Below are 17,731 nucleotides of genomic sequence, written 5' to 3'. Positions count from 1 at the left end.
AAATAAGTAGTAATAAAATACATTTAGTGCCACAATTTTCGCTAAACAAAAGGCCTTTCAGTATTTTTTTAATCAATCAATTATTTAAAATTATTTTATGACCACAGATGTATCATGTGATCAAAATCAGCAGGACTGATTATGTGAGGTTTTTCCATACAACAATACTTTGTTAAAATTGTTTTAAGTCATATAAACAAATGAAGGATGTTTCTGTTGTACCTGTGATGCCTTTAAAGTTTTAGTGAAACTCAGTCTTTAATTACAACTTTAATTACAGGATTTTATTCTAATAAGCTATTTATTTTACTGGCATTGTCCCAGGACCAGTTAACTCTAACTTTGACAGTAAATCACAGACCATATTCACCAAAGCATAACTGGAATTAAGGACAATGTACAATTGTGTCGGTCTTTCTGTGAAGCCATGGAGCTACAGTAAAGGTCCAACTGAAAATGGATTTTAAAGCTATTGGCCATTTGAATTATGAATATTTTCATAATCGTAAACTAGTCTTTTAAATCCACAAGTGGTAATTGGTTATGGTCCATGAAAGAGCGCTTATAAGTTAAATGAGTCAAAGGATAAGTCGGGGTAGGCATGGGTGGGGACAGGACACTGGCAACAAAAACCCCCTCATTATTATCCTATAAGTATGGGCTCAGAGATGCCATGTGACACTTACGTAGTGCACTTGTAGGGATTCTCCCAATCGAGCTGTTCAGCCTTAACAAACTGCTCTAAAGCCTTGAGAATAGTCGGGGCATTATGTAAAACATCACCAGGAAACATAACTTTAATTTAACACTGTGTTAAACACAGTCCTATAGATGCTACACGAGGCCTGTTTTGATCATGTAAGGACAAACATCTTTTCTGAAATAGATGGTCTATACAGTTCATTATAGTTGCAGCAGTAATGCAGTAAACATTCAATAAGGGTAGCAATTTTATTTCCCATACCTTGATGTCATGTGCAATATCCAAATAAGGATCACATGTGTCTGATACTGCTTTGCAGTTAAACATGTCATTGTGGAAACATAATTCAGTTAGTCACTGCATGGTACACAGCATGTAAAATTCAGGCTTATGACCTATAACTGAAAATACAGCAGTGATCAGAAACCCAGTATGCCAAATACATCAGAAATTGATGCAGCAAAATGGGTGATGACCCACATGTTTTGGAATGTTCTCTGGACAGCATGTAGTTAGCAAGTGGTGCAGTGTATGAAAGACACTGAAGAGCTGAATTCAGAAAACATGTGTTGCCCAGGTTCTGGAGACCTGCTCCAATACTGAGGCGCTCTGGTGGAAACAGGATCTTTTGCGTCAGACTGATGCCATCGCCACAGCTCACGGCCACTGCATGACAAAGCAGACATAAGATGTGTTATATGCTTACCCTAAATAAAAGACAGATAAGTAAATAACCCTTGGTAGATGAAGTAGAACCTGAAGTACTTGCCTTGCTCATTTGGCCTCTCAGCAGGAAGTGTTGTGTTACCTCCATACAAAGCAACTTTAAGTAAGTAACTGTACTTTTTTTTAATATATATTTTGTTCATTGATTTTTCCACTGTTCATTTTGGATTTTGTTTTATTGTACTTTATTTTACCCTTTCTATTGCACCGACAGTCGTAAAAAGCATTTCACTGCATGTCATGATTGTGTATGATTGTCCATGTGATCAATAAAATTTGATACATTCACTTTTCATAACATTTTATGATTTACCCTAAATGAAATATGATGATTTTATTTCTTGGGCTTATGCAATACGGTTTTTGACGTTGTAAATCATGAGGCCAGCATTTAACGGATTAACAGAATGCTTCCTGAAAACGGGAATATGTGCACGTGCTTTCAGAGAGCCCTGTTGCAGACACAGCGTGTACCCTGCTACGCTACCGGGGCACCACGTGACTTGCAGGAAACGCAGAAGGAATGTCGACATTTCCAAAACCTTGAACTTCAATCCACCAAACCGATGTTGTAGTTTACAAACAAAAAAATCGGGCCAACACTGGGAGATGTTCTTGAATCTAATGTTTAACGTATGGATAATTTGTGACCCACGAACTGTGAGGCTTTAGCTATGTCACGAACAGGCATGCTTATGTAACGGAATTAGGTGGATGAATGATTGACAGTCGTGTTTACCAATTAGCAGGCTGCACTTTCTATGTAAAAGCCGACTGGCAGTCTCCGGGCTGCGTCACGTCCGGTTTGATTCCTTACTGGTCGGCTGGCAGTAGCTGCAGTTTCGTGTAGTTAGCGTGTAGCAGTTTTGCTATTTGTTTCTTGTGTGTAACATTCCATGATCCGTTTGTTCATTCCTAGTTTGCTTTTTGCCCCTTTGTGTGGCTTGTTTTCCTTCGGTGTGCTCTTGTAGTGAATTTAACGACTGCTGAACTTTCAGGTATGTGGGCTGTGTTGCTCATTTAAGCCGGTAGTAGCCTAGCTGTCTAAGTAGCTTTTAATGTGGGGTGTGCTGCGTTTTTTTTTTTGTTTCTTTTTCTTTGTTTTAAAACAAAAACATTTTATCAGTAAAATACAGCACTGGGAGAACCAAACTATTATATCTGGTCATTAAAAGACCCAATTATATCATATGGCCCTCCTTGTTTATTATGTAAGGAAACTCCTCGTTGTGCCAAAACTTCAATTTTTTGGTCTTCCAGGTGGAGGACCGTCTCTGTCTGCTTGCATGTTTGCTTTGTTTGCCCAGTTGTGAGGTGAAACAAATTGTGCCACGCTGCTCATTAATGAGTGAGGAAAGCACTTTTATCCGAGACACTTTCAGGACTCCTCATTCATTTAAAGTAGCTTTTCCATGTTTGAGAGTGCAAAAAAAAACAAAACAGTGATTTAAGCACCAGATTCCAGGAGAGGTTTGAGAATTTGCACTCTCAAAGTTAAGTATAGAAAAGCATCAGGAAATAACGTCAGTATTTTTGGCAAATACAGGACCTATATTTTCTCTTGCACCTCAAAAAATACCACCTGTCTATCAGAGTACTTGCCAGTCAAATAATTGTGCCATACAAACAGCCCATTGTGTATGGGACACAATTGATTTGTCTTGATATTGAGTTTTATTTGGTTCATAACATAAAAACATTACTCATATACAGAACACCTCCCTGATCGTCATGGTGCTTATCCACTACTAGCACCTTATTCTTATCTATGTGTCATAGCTAAATGTTTCATCATACTGTATTTTCAACTTCTTACAGCAGAGTCAAAGGTTTTTCTGAATTGAACAGATGGATGAAGATGTTATGCCTCAGCAACCTGACTTGTACAATGCATTGAATTGGATTTTACTCCAAGAGCACATAACTACATTTCCTGTAGTAAAGAGCAGCACTATACATTCATGTAGAATTGTGGGTATGTGAGGTGGAAAAACGGAATAATGCAGTTACCCAGTCAGCTGTCATGTGGCAGCAGTACAATGCACAAAGTCCTGCAAATGCAGGCCAAGGGCTTCAATGTTCGTGTGAGAATCGATAAAAAAAATGTCATTGATGTTGACTCTGTCATGGTTGATGGTGCCGGACAGACTGGTTTGAGTATTAGAGAAACTGCTGGCTATTTTTATGGACAACAGTCTGTAGAGTTGACATAGAATGGTATGAAAATTAAAAACAAAGTCAAGTGCTGCAGTTCTGTGGATAAACACCACATTGGCCAGAGAGTTCAGTGAAGAATGTTTCAAACTGACAGGAAGGCATGGAAGCAGGACGGACTGCAAGAGATCTCTTAAAATTTCATGTTTCCGTTAGCCAACATGTGCTGTAAGAGAACTTGCTAAACTTACCAATGCATGTAAATATTTATTCTTTTAGGAAAATTTTAATCTATTTGAAAGTGTAATGATGTCACAGTGCTGCAACAGCAAATTAATTAAAATGTTTATTATTTTTGTACTACAGCCAAGGAATATTTTCCTGCAAGAGCATGAGTGCCATGTAAAAATAGGTGACTTTGGATTGACTTACTGATATTGTGGTGAATGAAAACGAACAGCTACCTTCCAATTCTCATATAAATGTAAACACCGATGAGATTTGAATTTCTATTTCATTTTTTTTTTTATTGTCTTGTCATCTCAGCTTGTGTATTGTAGTCTGAGTTTATGTTCTTGTTGTTCACAGTCCTGTAGTCCTCTCACACTACAGGAGTGAGCACATTTGTTTATGCTTATCCAGAACAAGTGCAGTGTTCTCATTATGACTCAAAGGTAATAAACTACTTTCTTGTACATATTGAAATGATTAAACTTGGTTATACTAATACACTCTTATATGGAATGGATCATTGAACTGCCATGTAGTAGACACCAGAATATGCTGTTTTCTCTAAACTCGAAGAATCTTTCCTTTGTTCGCTGTCAGATATGTACAGTGTTGGGTGATCGTGTCAAGTTGTTCCAGCCCTTTGGGACAGAGATGGAGTGTGTGCAAACACTTGGAGGTCTGAGAGGGGGGAATTTTCTGGAAGATCTGAATGCTCCTGTCTGAGAATTAAATTGCTGACCAACCTGGACCCCACACTGTGACCAATTGCATCCCAACTACTGCAAAGTGATCGCTTTAACAACAAAGACATGGTACGTGTGCCTGCAAGGGCTTCTACATTTTGCATATGATGTAATAAAATTAAATTTGACATGGTTCATCATGTTTTGCTTCACTGAAAACACACCACCACATTAAAGGTCAAGGTAACAGTCAAGCATGAGGATTCTTTTAGTAGCTGCAGTCTGAATGGATAGCGAATATAAGACTTTATTGATGCCAGATAGGAAATTTAAATGTATGAACAGAGCCTGTGTAAGAGTATATTCTTGCCTACAGTGTGCATCATGACTGACTAGCTCCTCTTTAATTATTACTATAGCTTGATTTGTATTTCTTTAATTTCTTTGAAGTCATTAATATCGTTCCTAAGCTACTATTCCTCTGTCTAGCATATGTATTTTAAGAGTATTCTCATTTCAAATAGGACACTAACGTTTTTTTATATTGTAAAATGCACATAATGTGAAGCTGCTAGCTTTAGTAGCATTAGCCCAACCTGTGCGCTAATTTAAGACATTTGTAAGATGTCCACCAAAGTGTCATCAGTAATCTTGAAAACATCTGTTCCTTTTAGCCATGCACATCTGACACCATGTACACAAAGATGCAAGTGTTGAGTACATGAAGTGTCAAATTTCAGTTTTTTTTGGTTGAATAGGTGCATTTTTAAGATAAATCGTCATTACGAACATGCTATTTATAATATGGCAGTGATTAAGTACATGATTTGGGATGCATCTCCAGGTTCACAAATGTTTTTTGCTAAATTGTGTGAAAATGAAAAATAAGCAATTTTAACTTGGTGTAATCTGTATTTCAAAGCCAATTAATTGAGGATGTTGAATCTGCATTTGCCTAAATTTACACATACAACAGGTTTCTCCAAGACTATGAAATGTTTTCTACAAACTACATTTTCATGATTACCAAATTTCTGTTGTAAATGCTCCTGCGAATGATTTACAACAAAACTCAACTGCATCCAGTTTGATTAACGATGGCCGGTGTATTTTATTTAGATGTTCCGTGATGATGGAAACCTTTCTTCAGTGACAGGCTGTGAATGTTTTTCTTATTCTGCTTGGGCCTTTGGAAATTGTGTATAAACAAGGGTGTGTGGACCCTTTCCTGTTTGTTCTGTTTGTAAAGCTTTGTTTACAAGTTGGATATCCATTTCCAGTTTTAATCAGCTGTAGGGAAGGTGAAGAAAGGTCTGTTGACTGTGCAAAGTCCTGCTGCACTGAGAATTACCATAAAATGATAACTTGTAATAACTTAAAATAACATGCACATGTGCTCCAATTTCCAGGTAATCCATAATTTACAACTGAGTATTTCTGAGCAAGAAGAGGAAATCATTCAACTCAGAAGACAGATCAGTGAGCTGCAAACTTCACCAAAGAGGTCATCACTATAATAACTACTGACTATCCAGTAATTATGTGACTTTGGCATATTATGTGTATAGTTTTCCTTTATTCATTTTTGGGAATGTCCCTGTGTCCCAACATTAGTCAAATTTGTCAGCATGTATGAAGACCGCATGTACTTCTGGGAACAATTTTTCTTTTGTCTTTTAAAACATTAAAGTATTTTATATTTCAGTGATGGATGGATATTTTTGGTTTGCTCATTGTGGGAAATGGGTATTTGTGCAATGTTAAACTTCCTGAGCTCTGGGCCAGTGTGACTATAGTCTTGGTCATTCGGTCTAACCAGCAGGCTAGGGAAATGTCTTTGGCAAAAGTTTAAACTACAACATGAGAATTAATTAAACAAAACGGTCACAAATGTGATCACGCTTTGATGGCCTCTGTTTGCTCTCTATTCTTTGTGGCATGGATACTACAAAATTACAAAAACATTCCTTTGGGATTCTAGTCCATGTTGACAAGATTGCATGACAATTCCTACAGATATCGCACATCTCCCATTCTGCCACATCCACAGGTGTACTACTGGATTCAGATCTGGCCACTGAAGAACAGTGTAGTTATTGTTCATTCATTGATTTACTATCGCTTATCCGAATTACCTCGGGTCACGGGGAGCCTGTGCCTATCTCAGGCGTTATCGGGCATCAAGGCAGGATACACCCTGGACGGAGTGCCAACCCATCGCAGGGCACACACACACACTCTCTCATTCACTCACGCAATCACACACTACGGACAATTTTCCAGAGATGCCAATCAACCTACCATGCATGTCTTTAGACCGGGGGAGGAAACCGGAGTACCCGGAGGAAACCCCCCGAGGCACGGGGAGAACATGCAAACTCCACACACACAAGGTGGAGGCGGGCATCGAACCCCAACCCTGGAGGTGTGAGGCGAACGTGCTAACCACTAAGCCACCGTGCCCCCTGTACTTATTGTTATGGTCATGAAATAATTTTGAGATTATTTTACTTTGACATGGTGTTATCATGCTAGAAGAAGCCAGTGTGCCCATTGTGCTCTTCTGCTGTTGTAGCACATCAAGATTTGATGTATTGTGCATTCTGAGATGCTTTTCTGATCACCACAATTGTAGGATAATCTGTATCTAACCCTAAATTTGGGTCAAAACCAGATTGGGTCAAATCTGTTATTCATTTCACAGTTACAGAGCATTTAGTTTGTGATATCACTACATCAGTTCAAGTCATTGATCTTTTATGGTCTTATGTGGTAAATAATAGATGATGAACCAGAACATAACCAGAAACATTCTGCTACAGACATCATGTGCTATGCAAGCTGTCTTAATTTTTTTTTTCTTAGAGTGAAGACGCGTCTTCTTTAGTCCGTGTCAGCAGGTTCAAACATAGTTATAATTTACTCATTTTGGCTACCAGCCTATTTATGATGGTCTGCTTTGGCATTAGTGATAGTATAGTGTCAAAATATTATTAAACTTTTCTTTATTAAAGTGTATGTAATAGAATTTTTAAATCTAAGTTTAATTGTTAAACGTATGCATCTGTCAGCATCCTGTTTAAACGAGAGCAGTGCATTTCAGTTGTCCTAGGATGAAGTTCATTAAAACCTTGATGAGACCACTGTTTTATACACAGACCGGATGAATGAATAACACACCACTGATTTCTCAGTTTGTGTAAACACATGTAAACCCACTATCACTCACTGCCCAGGCTTACACACACACACACACACACAGAAAGAATAGTGTTTAGAAATTAAATGCCGTCATCAAAGAAACAACAACGAGTCCATCTAGAGTAAAACACTGGATACTATAGTCGGACATTTTGGCGGATAGACTCCTACACGCAAACCGCAGGCCTAGTGCTGGTTGGTTGAAACCTGCTGCCTGTTACCCGGATGTAGCAGTTGGGTAACTACGTCATTGTTCACCGCCGGACGCTCTATGGATATTATAATGGACAAACACAACTAGATAATTATTAATAAAATCACAGGTATGTTCGTTATTTCATTTTAATATCATACACCGTCGTTGTTGGTACAGCTGTTGGCGCCGCGTAGCTCTTTCGCGTGCCTGCTGGTGAGGAGAAAGGGCCGGTTAGTGCGGCGAGTTTGTGATGTCGGTGCGGAGTGTGTACGCTAAGCTAAGCTAATGTTTCTGTGCTAAAGCGCACCGGCGAATTTTAAACCTCGTGCCCCTCCTATCCTGGTGTCCACTAGGTGTTCAGAAAGCGCACACTTTCTGAACACCACAGTAATGTAACCTCCGCTTTTTAAAGCGTGCATTTGTATGTACGGGTCACTCGGTTTTATGCAGCACGGCGCGGGGTAGTTGTCTCGCACATTCGTACTATTCCACACGTCCAAAGCAACGTAATACAGTACTGGATACTGTGTCAAAAATAATGAGCCACCAGATGGCGTACTGATTTTGACCTACTGTTAAGTACAGCAGTGCCGAGATTAAGCTGTGTACTATGATAGTACTGTAGTATACATTTGGGTTTGTATAACAGTTACACTTTTGTGCCTTACCATGGTGTTGGCCGCACAATGAAAAAACGAGCAGATTTGAGTGCCGAGAGGACAGAGACAACGTATAATGCAATTTTCTTTATTTTCTTTTTTCCGCGTTTCGTCAATAAAACAAAATGTTAGTAGTGATAAGCACGAGGCCTGTGCCGTCCCCAGGAAGCCGGAGTTAGCTTAGCGGCAATAACATGCTAGTTGTAATTGGAGGAGGGCAGCGGTGCAGCTCCAGGGTTTCACTTCTCCCACAACTCTACCCTGCGTAGGCACACATCAAGTCTTCATGTGAAAATGGACTTAACAAATGAACCTGTACACAGACATATACTATGCTGTGCCCTCGTTATATGATGAGCTTGTGACAGAACTAGCGCCAGTTCATAGTCATGTTGATGATGTAAGGCTGCCTGTTCTCTGTAACATAGCTAAAGCCTCACAGTTCGTGGGTCACAAATTATCCGTATGTTATACAGTAGATTCAAGAACATCTCCCAGTGTTGGCCCGATTTTTTTGTTTGTAAACTACAACATCGGTTTGGTGGTTTGAAGTTCAAGGTTTTGGAAATGTCGACATTCCTTCTGCGTTTCCTGCAAGTCACGTGGTGCCCCGGTAGCGTAGCAGTGTACACGCTGTGTCTGCAACAGGGCTCTCTGAAAGCACGTGCACATATCCCCGTTTTCAGGAAGCATTCTGTTAATCCGTTAAATGCTGGCCTCATGATTTACAACGTCAAAAACTGTATTGCATAAGCCCAAGAAATAAAATCATCATATTTCATTTAGTGTAAATCATATTCTATGAAAAGTGAATGTATGCCATGCATTTCAAATTTTATTGATCACATGGACAGTCATACAAAATATGACATGCAATGAGATGCTTTTTATTACTGTCGGTGTAAATAAAAAGGAATCAAATAGAAAGGGGAGTGAAAAATTCAAATTAAATACAATAAAATGAGATACAATAAAACAAAATCGAAATAGCTGTGCAAAGTAGAGAAACAAATCAAATACGTGTTATTAGCTGTACAATGACCAGTGGAAAAATTAATAAACAAAATATTATAAAAATAAAACTAAAAATGTACAGTTACTTATGAAATACATATGAATATTTTGAATAACTTACGAATAACTTACGACTGTCGGTGCAATAGAAAGGGTAAAATAAAGTACAATAAAACAAAATCCAAAATGACCAGTGGAAAAATCAATGAACAAAATATATATAAAAAAAAGTACAGTTACTTATGAAATACATATGAATGGTATGGATATTGTATGGCTGTTTTGAATAACGTATGAATAAAGTGCATATGTGACTTTATGTGCAGAATGAACGATGACTATAGTTGACAAAGCTTCAGAGAAATCTGACTTTGAGTCAGCGCTGTGTAAGCACTCCAGCTCCCTGAATCCTGTCTCCTCTGGAGGCCTGGACAACGGCAGCTCCAGCTGGGGTGTCGACTCTACTACAGCCGAGCTTTCCAGGAGCATGGCTACCTGTGTGGCCCCCAGCCTTGATGTTGCTTTGTATGGAGGCAGCACAACACTTCCTGCTGAGAGACCAAATGAGCAAGGCAAATACTTCAGGGTTTACTTCATCTACCAAGGGATATCTACTTATCTGTCTTTTATTTAGGGTAAGCATATAACTCATCTTATGTCTGCTTTGTCATGCAGTGGCCGTGAGCTGTGGCGATGGCATCAGTCTGCCACAAAAGATCCTGTTTCCACCAGAGCGCCTCAGCTTGAAATGGACTCAAGTCCATCGTATTGGAGCAGGTCTCCAGAACCTGGGCAACACATGTTTTCTGAATTCAGCTCTTCAGTGTCTTTCATACACTGCACCACTTGCTAACTACATGCTGTCCAGAGAACATTCCAAAACATGTGGGTCATCACACATTTTGCTACATCAATTTCTGATGTATTTGGCATACTGGGTTTCTGATCACTGCTGTATTTTCCCTTAAAGGTCATGAGCCTGAATTTTGCATGCTGTGTATCATGCAGAATCACACCATTCAGGTGTTTGCTAATTCGGGGAATGCCATCAAGCCCCTTGGTGTGTTGCATGAACTAAAACGTGAGTATACACCTCCTGATAGATGAAAATAATACACTATTTCTGTTTGGATTTGAGCATTTTTAATGTATTTGCTTTTACATGGTGTAGGGATAGCAAAGCATTTCCGGTGTGGGAATCAAGAAGATGCCCATGAGTTCTTGCGGTACACAGTGGATGCTATGCAAAAGTCCTGTCTGCCTAACAATAAGTGAGTCTGCTTAAAAAATAATTAAATCAGTGTGGTGCAAGATTTATTATTAGTGACTATTCAGTGGTATGTTTTATGTGATATGTAGACCAATTGGATACCCAGTATTTTAATGATTACGTGTCTGCCCTGGCACCTGACAAGTTTAGAGAGCTGGCATAAAGTAAATACGACATATCAGTTAAAATAGACTAAAATTGTAGATCCACTTAAACCTGTTTAGCCTTTAACCTGTTCATCTCTGTTAGTAACTACACAGTAATCAATCACTAAGACACCAAACTGAATTAAAAACTCTCATACAATCTGTCACTTGATGTTTACAAAAATTTCATTATATCTGATTGCGTTTTATGAAAATTTTCAGATTGGACAGGCAAACGCAGGCTACTACTCTGATCCATCAGATATTTGGAGGATTTTTGAGGTCCAGAGGTGAGTTGGCAATTATGTACTTATATATTTATCTACTAGTTTTTATATGATGGAGATAACTGCTAGATTTTAAAAATCATATCATATGCATATACTTTTTATTAGTATCACTGTTTGTAAATGTGGTAAAGCTGAGAACTTTATTGACTGAGTGACTAATTGAATTATTTTTCCACAGTGAAGTGTATGAACTGCAAAGCAGTATCAGACACATTTGATCCTTATTTGGATATTGCACTGGACATCAAGGTACGGGAAATAAAATTGATACCCTTATCGAATGTTTACTGCACTACTGCTGGAACTATAGTGAACTGTATAGACCATCTATTTCAGAAAAGATGTTTGTCCTTACATGATCAATACAGGCCTCGTGTAGCATCTATAGGACTTTGTTTAACACAGTGTTAAATTAAAGTTATGTTTCCTTGTGCTGTTTTACAGAATTCCCCAACTATTCTCAAGGCTTTTGAGCAGTTTGTTAAGGCTGAACAGCTCGATTGGGAGAATGCCTACAAGTGCAGCACGTAAGTGTCACATGGCATCTCTGAGCCCATACTTATAGGATAATAATGAGAACTTTGACTATAATAAGGACATGAACTTTACATTAAAAATAATAGATAATGCTGTCTATCACTGTAAAGTCTAGAATATAAGTCTTATTCATTCTGTTCTTCTTGTAGTTGTAAGGAAACTGTTCAGGCCTCAAAAAGATTAAGCATTCACCGCAACTCCAATGTGCTCACTATCTCTCTGAAGCGCTTTGCCAACTTTAATGGAGGCAAAATCTCCAAGGTCGGTATTTCCTGTAAATGTTTTAATAAACTTGGAAAATTGTTTATCGTGACAGATCATTGTACAATAAACACTAAAAAAATCTGTTGATGTGATGCACTGTAATTCATTCTCCACACAGGATGTGAGATACACTGAGTACTTTGACTTGCGACCATACATGTCCCAGTCTCACGGAGAGCCGCAGATTTACGGGCTGTATGCTGTGCTGGTGCACTCAGGCTTCAGCTGCTATGCCGGACACTACTACTGCTATGTAAAAGTGAGACCTACTGCACATGTTTAGCTCTCAGCCTTTGATCAAGCTTAAACAAGAGCTTTCTAATGGTGCTGATGGATGGACTAATGTGAAAATGTGTGGTGCTTTGTTTCAGGCAAGTAACGGCCAGTGGTATCAGATGAATGATTCATCAGTGACTCCCACTGATATACGATCTGTGCTGAACCAGCAAGCATACCTGCTGTTCTACATCAAGCAAGGGTATGTTAGAGTTATTAATGCTTGTTAAATACACTGTTTAATTGAGATGTCCCTGTTTTTGTTAAAATGTTCTACTCTGATTTATTTTTTAGGTCTACAGATCTGAAAAATGGAGATTTTAACCAGAAGGGTTTTACTCCAGGCCACTCATCTCCCCGACCAGTAACACCTAAGCTAAACGGGCATTCTTATACCTCCTCAACAATTATAGGTCCACAGCTCCCTCCTACTATGTTAAAGGTAGAGCCACAGCATGCACTAAGAGCTTTTAAGTGACAAGAAATTAAAAAATGTCAGATCTACCTTAGGTAACTTTTTTACTTATTTTACAGAATAACTCGTATGTCAATGGCAACGGCTCTTCGAAGGAGTACCACAACAGCTCAAAGCCCAGCAGCAGTGACATCAGCAGCGTGAGCAAAGCCACCTCCAATGTGTCTTACTCTTCCACCCCATCCTCCGCTTCAAATCAGAATGTCCAGCCCACGGGCATGAAGAGGCTCAAGATGAGCTTTACTGTCAGCTATGGAAAGGTGGTGCGGTGCAACCGGACCCAAACAGCTCCATCCAGCAGCTCTTCATCATCAGCCAGCTATTCTCACCCACAGTCTTCATCCTCTACCTCAAAATTCCAGTGCTCCAAGCAGGTCAATGGCACATCCTCGTATAGCAGCTCAACTTTCCTGGTTCCCTATGATGAGGAATCATCTGAGGACTCTGACCAGGAGAGCAGAGTTTTGGACAATGGTACTTCTAAGCCTTCTGGTGTTGCCAAGGCAGCCAGTGGGAATGATGGCATGCACAGTCCTCACTTTAATAGTTCAAGCTCACACTCGCATAAGACAAACGAATCTAACAGCTTCTCCGAGTCTCACATGGGTACAAATGGGTCAGGACACGGTCAAGTCAATGGCTTTAAACATTCTGACAAGGTATGAAACATCTCTTTGTCTGCTTTTCAATTGTATAATTTACAATTTTAATGAAAACAAGCCTTTTAGTTATAGTTGTAATTTATAGCAATGCATTGCACTACATATGCTAAATGCTGTAAACACAATATTTTGAAATGACTGTGTGGATGTTAACATCCTTTGGATGATGATTTTTTTTGTTAAGGCATCAGACAGTCCAGTCTCTGAATCTTCCATAAGTGACACTAACTTAGACTCCCAGAGTGTGTCAAGGTAAGCAATGTATCCTAATCACACAAGCTCTTTATCTTTATTCAGTCTGGTGCACACTACGTTATGCAAGAAGAAGAAATAACAATCACTTTATATTCTCTCTGTTCAGCTCTAAGTCAGAGGGAATGCGCTCCCCATCAGACTCCATGGAAAGCGCTAAACCGCTCACTGACCCTCTCACTCAGCATGTCTCACACCCAGTACCCACACCAGGCACAGACACCCAGGCACTGGCTAAGCCAGCAGAACTGACACCTAGCACACCGGCCACCTTAACAGAGGTATCAAGTCAAGTGAAGGCAACATCAGAGTCCACTCTAAGCAATCACAGTCTCATCCATCAAGGGAGTGATGAACTTACATCACTGGAAAGACCCAGGATGGAGACAGAGACTGTCAAGGGTGCAGTTAGCAAGGAAGATGGAGAAATGTGTCAGTCAGGCAAACCCAATGCTTGTGAACAAAAAAGACTAGTTGAGCACCAAGAACATGATTTAAACCAGCCACATGTTTCTACTGCCACAAAGGACAGAGACAAGGAGTACCATCGCAACTACAGAGAGCTCAAGGACAGGAGCAGAGAACGACATGGACATCGGCCAGAGAGAGAGTATTATCCACAGAAGGAGCGCTCTCGCAGTCGTCATAGAGATAAAGAGTCAGCTCGGTACTGGGATAGATATTCCTACCAGCACGGAGACCGCCACTACAAAAGAGCCAGAGACGAGCGGTCACAGGATTGGGAGCGGGGCAGGAGATTCCAGAATTCACACCGCTCATCAAGCCACAATTATAGAGGACTAATGTTGCGCCATGCACGGGAAGACCGTCGTGACAGGTGCCACTACAATGGAGAGCAGAGCAGCAATAGAGCAAAGCCCTCGTCTCCATGTACCACTAGCCCTTTGCCCCGGCATGGGACCAGAAAACGCAGCTTGTCTGGTGAAGACAGCATGTCTGAGGAGCGCAGGGCCAAGAAATGTAAAAAATCAAAGAAGAAAAATAAAGACAAGCACAGGTAAGTAAACATGTTCCTGCAACACAGAGAACTGTCCCTAATGTAAATACTTTTCCAAGCCCAAGAGTAGTTTTACATTTTTGTAACTAATACCTCTTACATTCTGCAGGAGTTCAGAAAGGGACATGTCTGTTAAGAACCAGGATAGCAGCTCCAGCCGACAGAAAAAAAAGAAAAAGAAGAAGAGGAGGCATGAGTCAGAGGACAGACCTCACAGAGAGGGACGGTCCTCAGACAGGCATGATTGGAAAGGCAGGAATGGTGTGGAGAGGAAGAGCCATAAGCACCAGCGCAGCTCTGACAGAGATAGATCTCCTCACCGTTCCAAGCTGCCATGTATTGAGGATCTTCGCCAGCTCAGTGGTTACTCAGGTATTCAACATGACATTATGATTTTAAAGGAATATTTGCTTTGATGTGAAATTCTGCTCCAGACTGAACTTCTCTTGCTGCAGGTAATGTTGTTAAGCATTATAATGGATATGTCCAAGGATTCTGTCATAAAGAAGTAGTTGCAGAGATCAAATATGGAGACGTGAACCATATTTCCTCTAACAATAATAGGAAGATTTCCTTATGTGAAGGAGACATGGGAGAGACAGGCCCTGTGCCATGCAGATGTAAGTCCATTTTGTTCTGTTCTTGAGCTACTTACTCTCATTACAAGGCAACCAAATAAATGCAGTGCTGTTTTTCACAGGAAACAGTGAATACTGGAGATCTGCCTCTGTCCTATGGTGAGATATTGATTATAGTAAAATACTTTTGGATGTTAAATGGGGCAAAATAAAACAAGATGTACTTAGTTTTAATATTTTGTTTTTGTTTCCCCCTAGAACTCTGAGGACAAAGGAAAACTACACTTTACTAAATATTGTAAAGGTGCTTTATTCAATAAAGTCATACTGTATTTTTTGCAGCATAAATGCTTTAAATTTTTTTAGGGTTAAGGATTTTTTTTACCAACGCTGTACAGCTGAACTTTGAAGAAACTCAATTAAAAAAAAAAAGAAAGAAAAGAAAAAATTAATATATACACTTAAACTGGAAGAAGAAGCCTGGAGCTTTATCATCAAAATTGCTGCTCAGACATAGACTCAGGACTTTCTCACTTGTGAAGATGACACACATTCTCCCTTTAAGGACACGTATCTGGGAATGATGGAAAAAAGTGAACTAAAATGCTGCATAAAAGTTGAAAGACTGTCTCTCGGCTGGAAGTTATGATGTCACCGTTTCCACCTTTCTGTCCTCAACAGAACAGATTTTTTAGTGCTTTGTGTGCACTTACACCACAGTAAACCTGGACACACTTGACATTTTCTGCCTACTTTCCACATTTTTTTTTTTTTCATTTCTTTTAAACAGAAGACTCCAGGATCCATCTAATGGCATTATACCGACTTTTCCACATTTCTTCACATAGGAAAAATGTACATTGCATTATATCATGTATGGATGTGGGTGATTTTGAGTGTAAGTTTTAATCCTTTTGTGTTAAAAATACTGTGAATTTAAGTTAAACTGTACTATCAGTTATTAATTTGCAATCCTGTATCAGGAGATCAGTATAAACACTTCTTTTAGAAAAACCACTCAGCATAATGTAGGCCATGTTCCAAAATATTTCCCACTTTGTTTGACAAAAATCAGTGAAAACGATTATAATAAAATCCTACATTTTACTGTAGCATGTTGAAAAATTCTATGTTGTACATTCTGTATTAATTAAGAGGGAATAGGCCTTAATGTCTACAATTGTAATATTTTCTCAGTATGTTTACAAATTTTTGTTGGGATGAATGGATAGGTATGTGATGATGGGTTGAGTGTTTGGATTTGTACAGGGTGAGGTCTTTTCTCACCTTTTGAATAAAACACACAAACAAACAAACAAAAACACTCTTGTTATTCATCAGTCTTTGTTGTGCAATAGTTAATACAATGACATTTTTGTAAAAATTTCCATTTTATTTATTACTCATTGAATTTGAGTTTTCACAGTTTTCTGTCCCCACCCATACCTACCCCCACCGATCCTTTGCCTCATTTAACTTATAAGCGCTCCTTCATGGACAGCAACCAATTACCACTTATGGGTTCAAAAGACTATTTTACGATTATGAAAATATTCATAATACAAATAGCCAGTAGCTTTAAAATCCATTTTCGGTTGGACCTTAACTGTAGCTCCATGGCTTCACAGAAAAACTGACACAATTAAACATCGTCTTTTATTCCAGTTATGCTTTGGGGAATATGGTCTGTGATTTACTGGGGAAGTTAATTAACTGGTCCTGGGACAATGGCAGTAAAATAAATAGCTTCTTAGAATAAAATCCTGTAACCAAAGACTGAGTTTCACTAAAACATTAAAGGCATAACAGACACAACAGAAACATCCTTCATTTGCTTATATGATTTAAAACAATTTTAAAAAAGTAAAGTTGTATAGAAAAACCAGTCCTGCTGATTTTGATCACATGATACATTGTGGCACTAAATGTATTTTATTATTTTATTCCCAGGTATCAATAAGATAATAATAATGTGAGAATGAGAAGCCAATTTTAGAATATATTATAATACAGTATTAGTAAGAATGTGTGGTAATTGCTGCAGTTGAACAGTAGAGGGCAATGTGGTACTGTGTCTGTCCTTTTTTCCCTCAACAAGTGATGAACACTAGCTTTTCATGTTAAAGTGGGGGGCAACAAGCATGGAGAATCAGACGCCCTTATCTAGAGCGATACGTGTATATATATATATATATATATATATATATATATATATATATATATATATATATATATATATATATATATACACACACACATATATATATATATATGACAAACAGAGAAGTTAGTGCTAGTTGAAGTGTATCATGAATAAGTAGGTCTTCAACCGTCATTTGAAAATAGCCAGTGACTCAGCTATCCGGGCCCCTAGGGGAACTTTATTCCACCACCTT

At 38.9% G+C, this 17,731-nt stretch overlaps 1 protein-coding gene and 1 long non-coding RNA gene across 2 annotated transcripts; both read left to right on the top strand.

The window, feature by feature from the left end:
* Positions 1 to 2,228: 2,228 nt before the first annotated feature.
* On the top strand, positions 2,229 to 6,201 carry LOC132839628 (uncharacterized). Its single transcript, XR_009647743.1, has 4 exons — positions 2,229 to 2,427; positions 4,180 to 4,257; positions 4,412 to 4,626; positions 5,907 to 6,201. It is a non-coding gene; the product is annotated as an uncharacterized LOC132839628 (long non-coding RNA).
* A 1,623-nt stretch (positions 6,202 to 7,824) lies between these two features.
* LOC132839535 (ubiquitin carboxyl-terminal hydrolase 42-like) lies at positions 7,825 to 16,648 on the top strand. The gene is made up of 19 exons (XM_060860569.1): positions 7,825 to 8,021; positions 9,894 to 10,139; positions 10,243 to 10,452; positions 10,538 to 10,648; positions 10,739 to 10,838; positions 11,206 to 11,273; positions 11,452 to 11,522; positions 11,718 to 11,800; positions 11,960 to 12,071; positions 12,193 to 12,333; positions 12,446 to 12,552; positions 12,645 to 12,792; positions 12,885 to 13,484; positions 13,672 to 13,739; positions 13,849 to 14,757; positions 14,867 to 15,129; positions 15,213 to 15,377; positions 15,458 to 15,494; positions 15,594 to 16,648. Coding segments are annotated over exons 2-18 (3,396 nt in total). The 5' UTR covers positions 7,825 to 8,021; positions 9,894 to 9,901; the 3' UTR covers positions 15,460 to 15,494; positions 15,594 to 16,648.
* Positions 16,649 to 17,731: the final 1,083 nt, after the last annotated feature.

Source organism: Tachysurus vachellii, chromosome 2, assembly GCF_030014155.1.
Source record: "Tachysurus vachellii isolate PV-2020 chromosome 2, HZAU_Pvac_v1, whole genome shotgun sequence".
Lineage (NCBI taxonomy): Eukaryota > Metazoa > Chordata > Actinopteri > Siluriformes > Bagridae > Tachysurus > Tachysurus vachellii.
The sequence above is the reverse complement of the archived record's forward strand: the minus strand, read 5'-3'. Positions and strand labels throughout refer to the sequence as shown.

What these genes read in the sequence shown, in the direction of transcription:
- LOC132839535 (XM_060860569.1), top strand. Translation starts at nt 9,902, where the DNA reads ATGACTATAGTTGACAAAGCTTCAGAGAAATCTGACTTTGAGTCAGCG. An exon ending in TCCTGTCTGCCTAACAATAA is followed by an intron (nt 10,839 to 11,205) that starts GTGAGTCTGCTT and finishes GAAAATTTTCAG; the next exon opens with ATTGGACAGGCAAACGCAGG. An exon ending in GACTCCCAGAGTGTGTCAAG is followed by an intron (nt 13,740 to 13,848) that starts GTAAGCAATGTA and finishes CTCTCTGTTCAG; the next exon opens with CTCTAAGTCAGAGGGAATGC.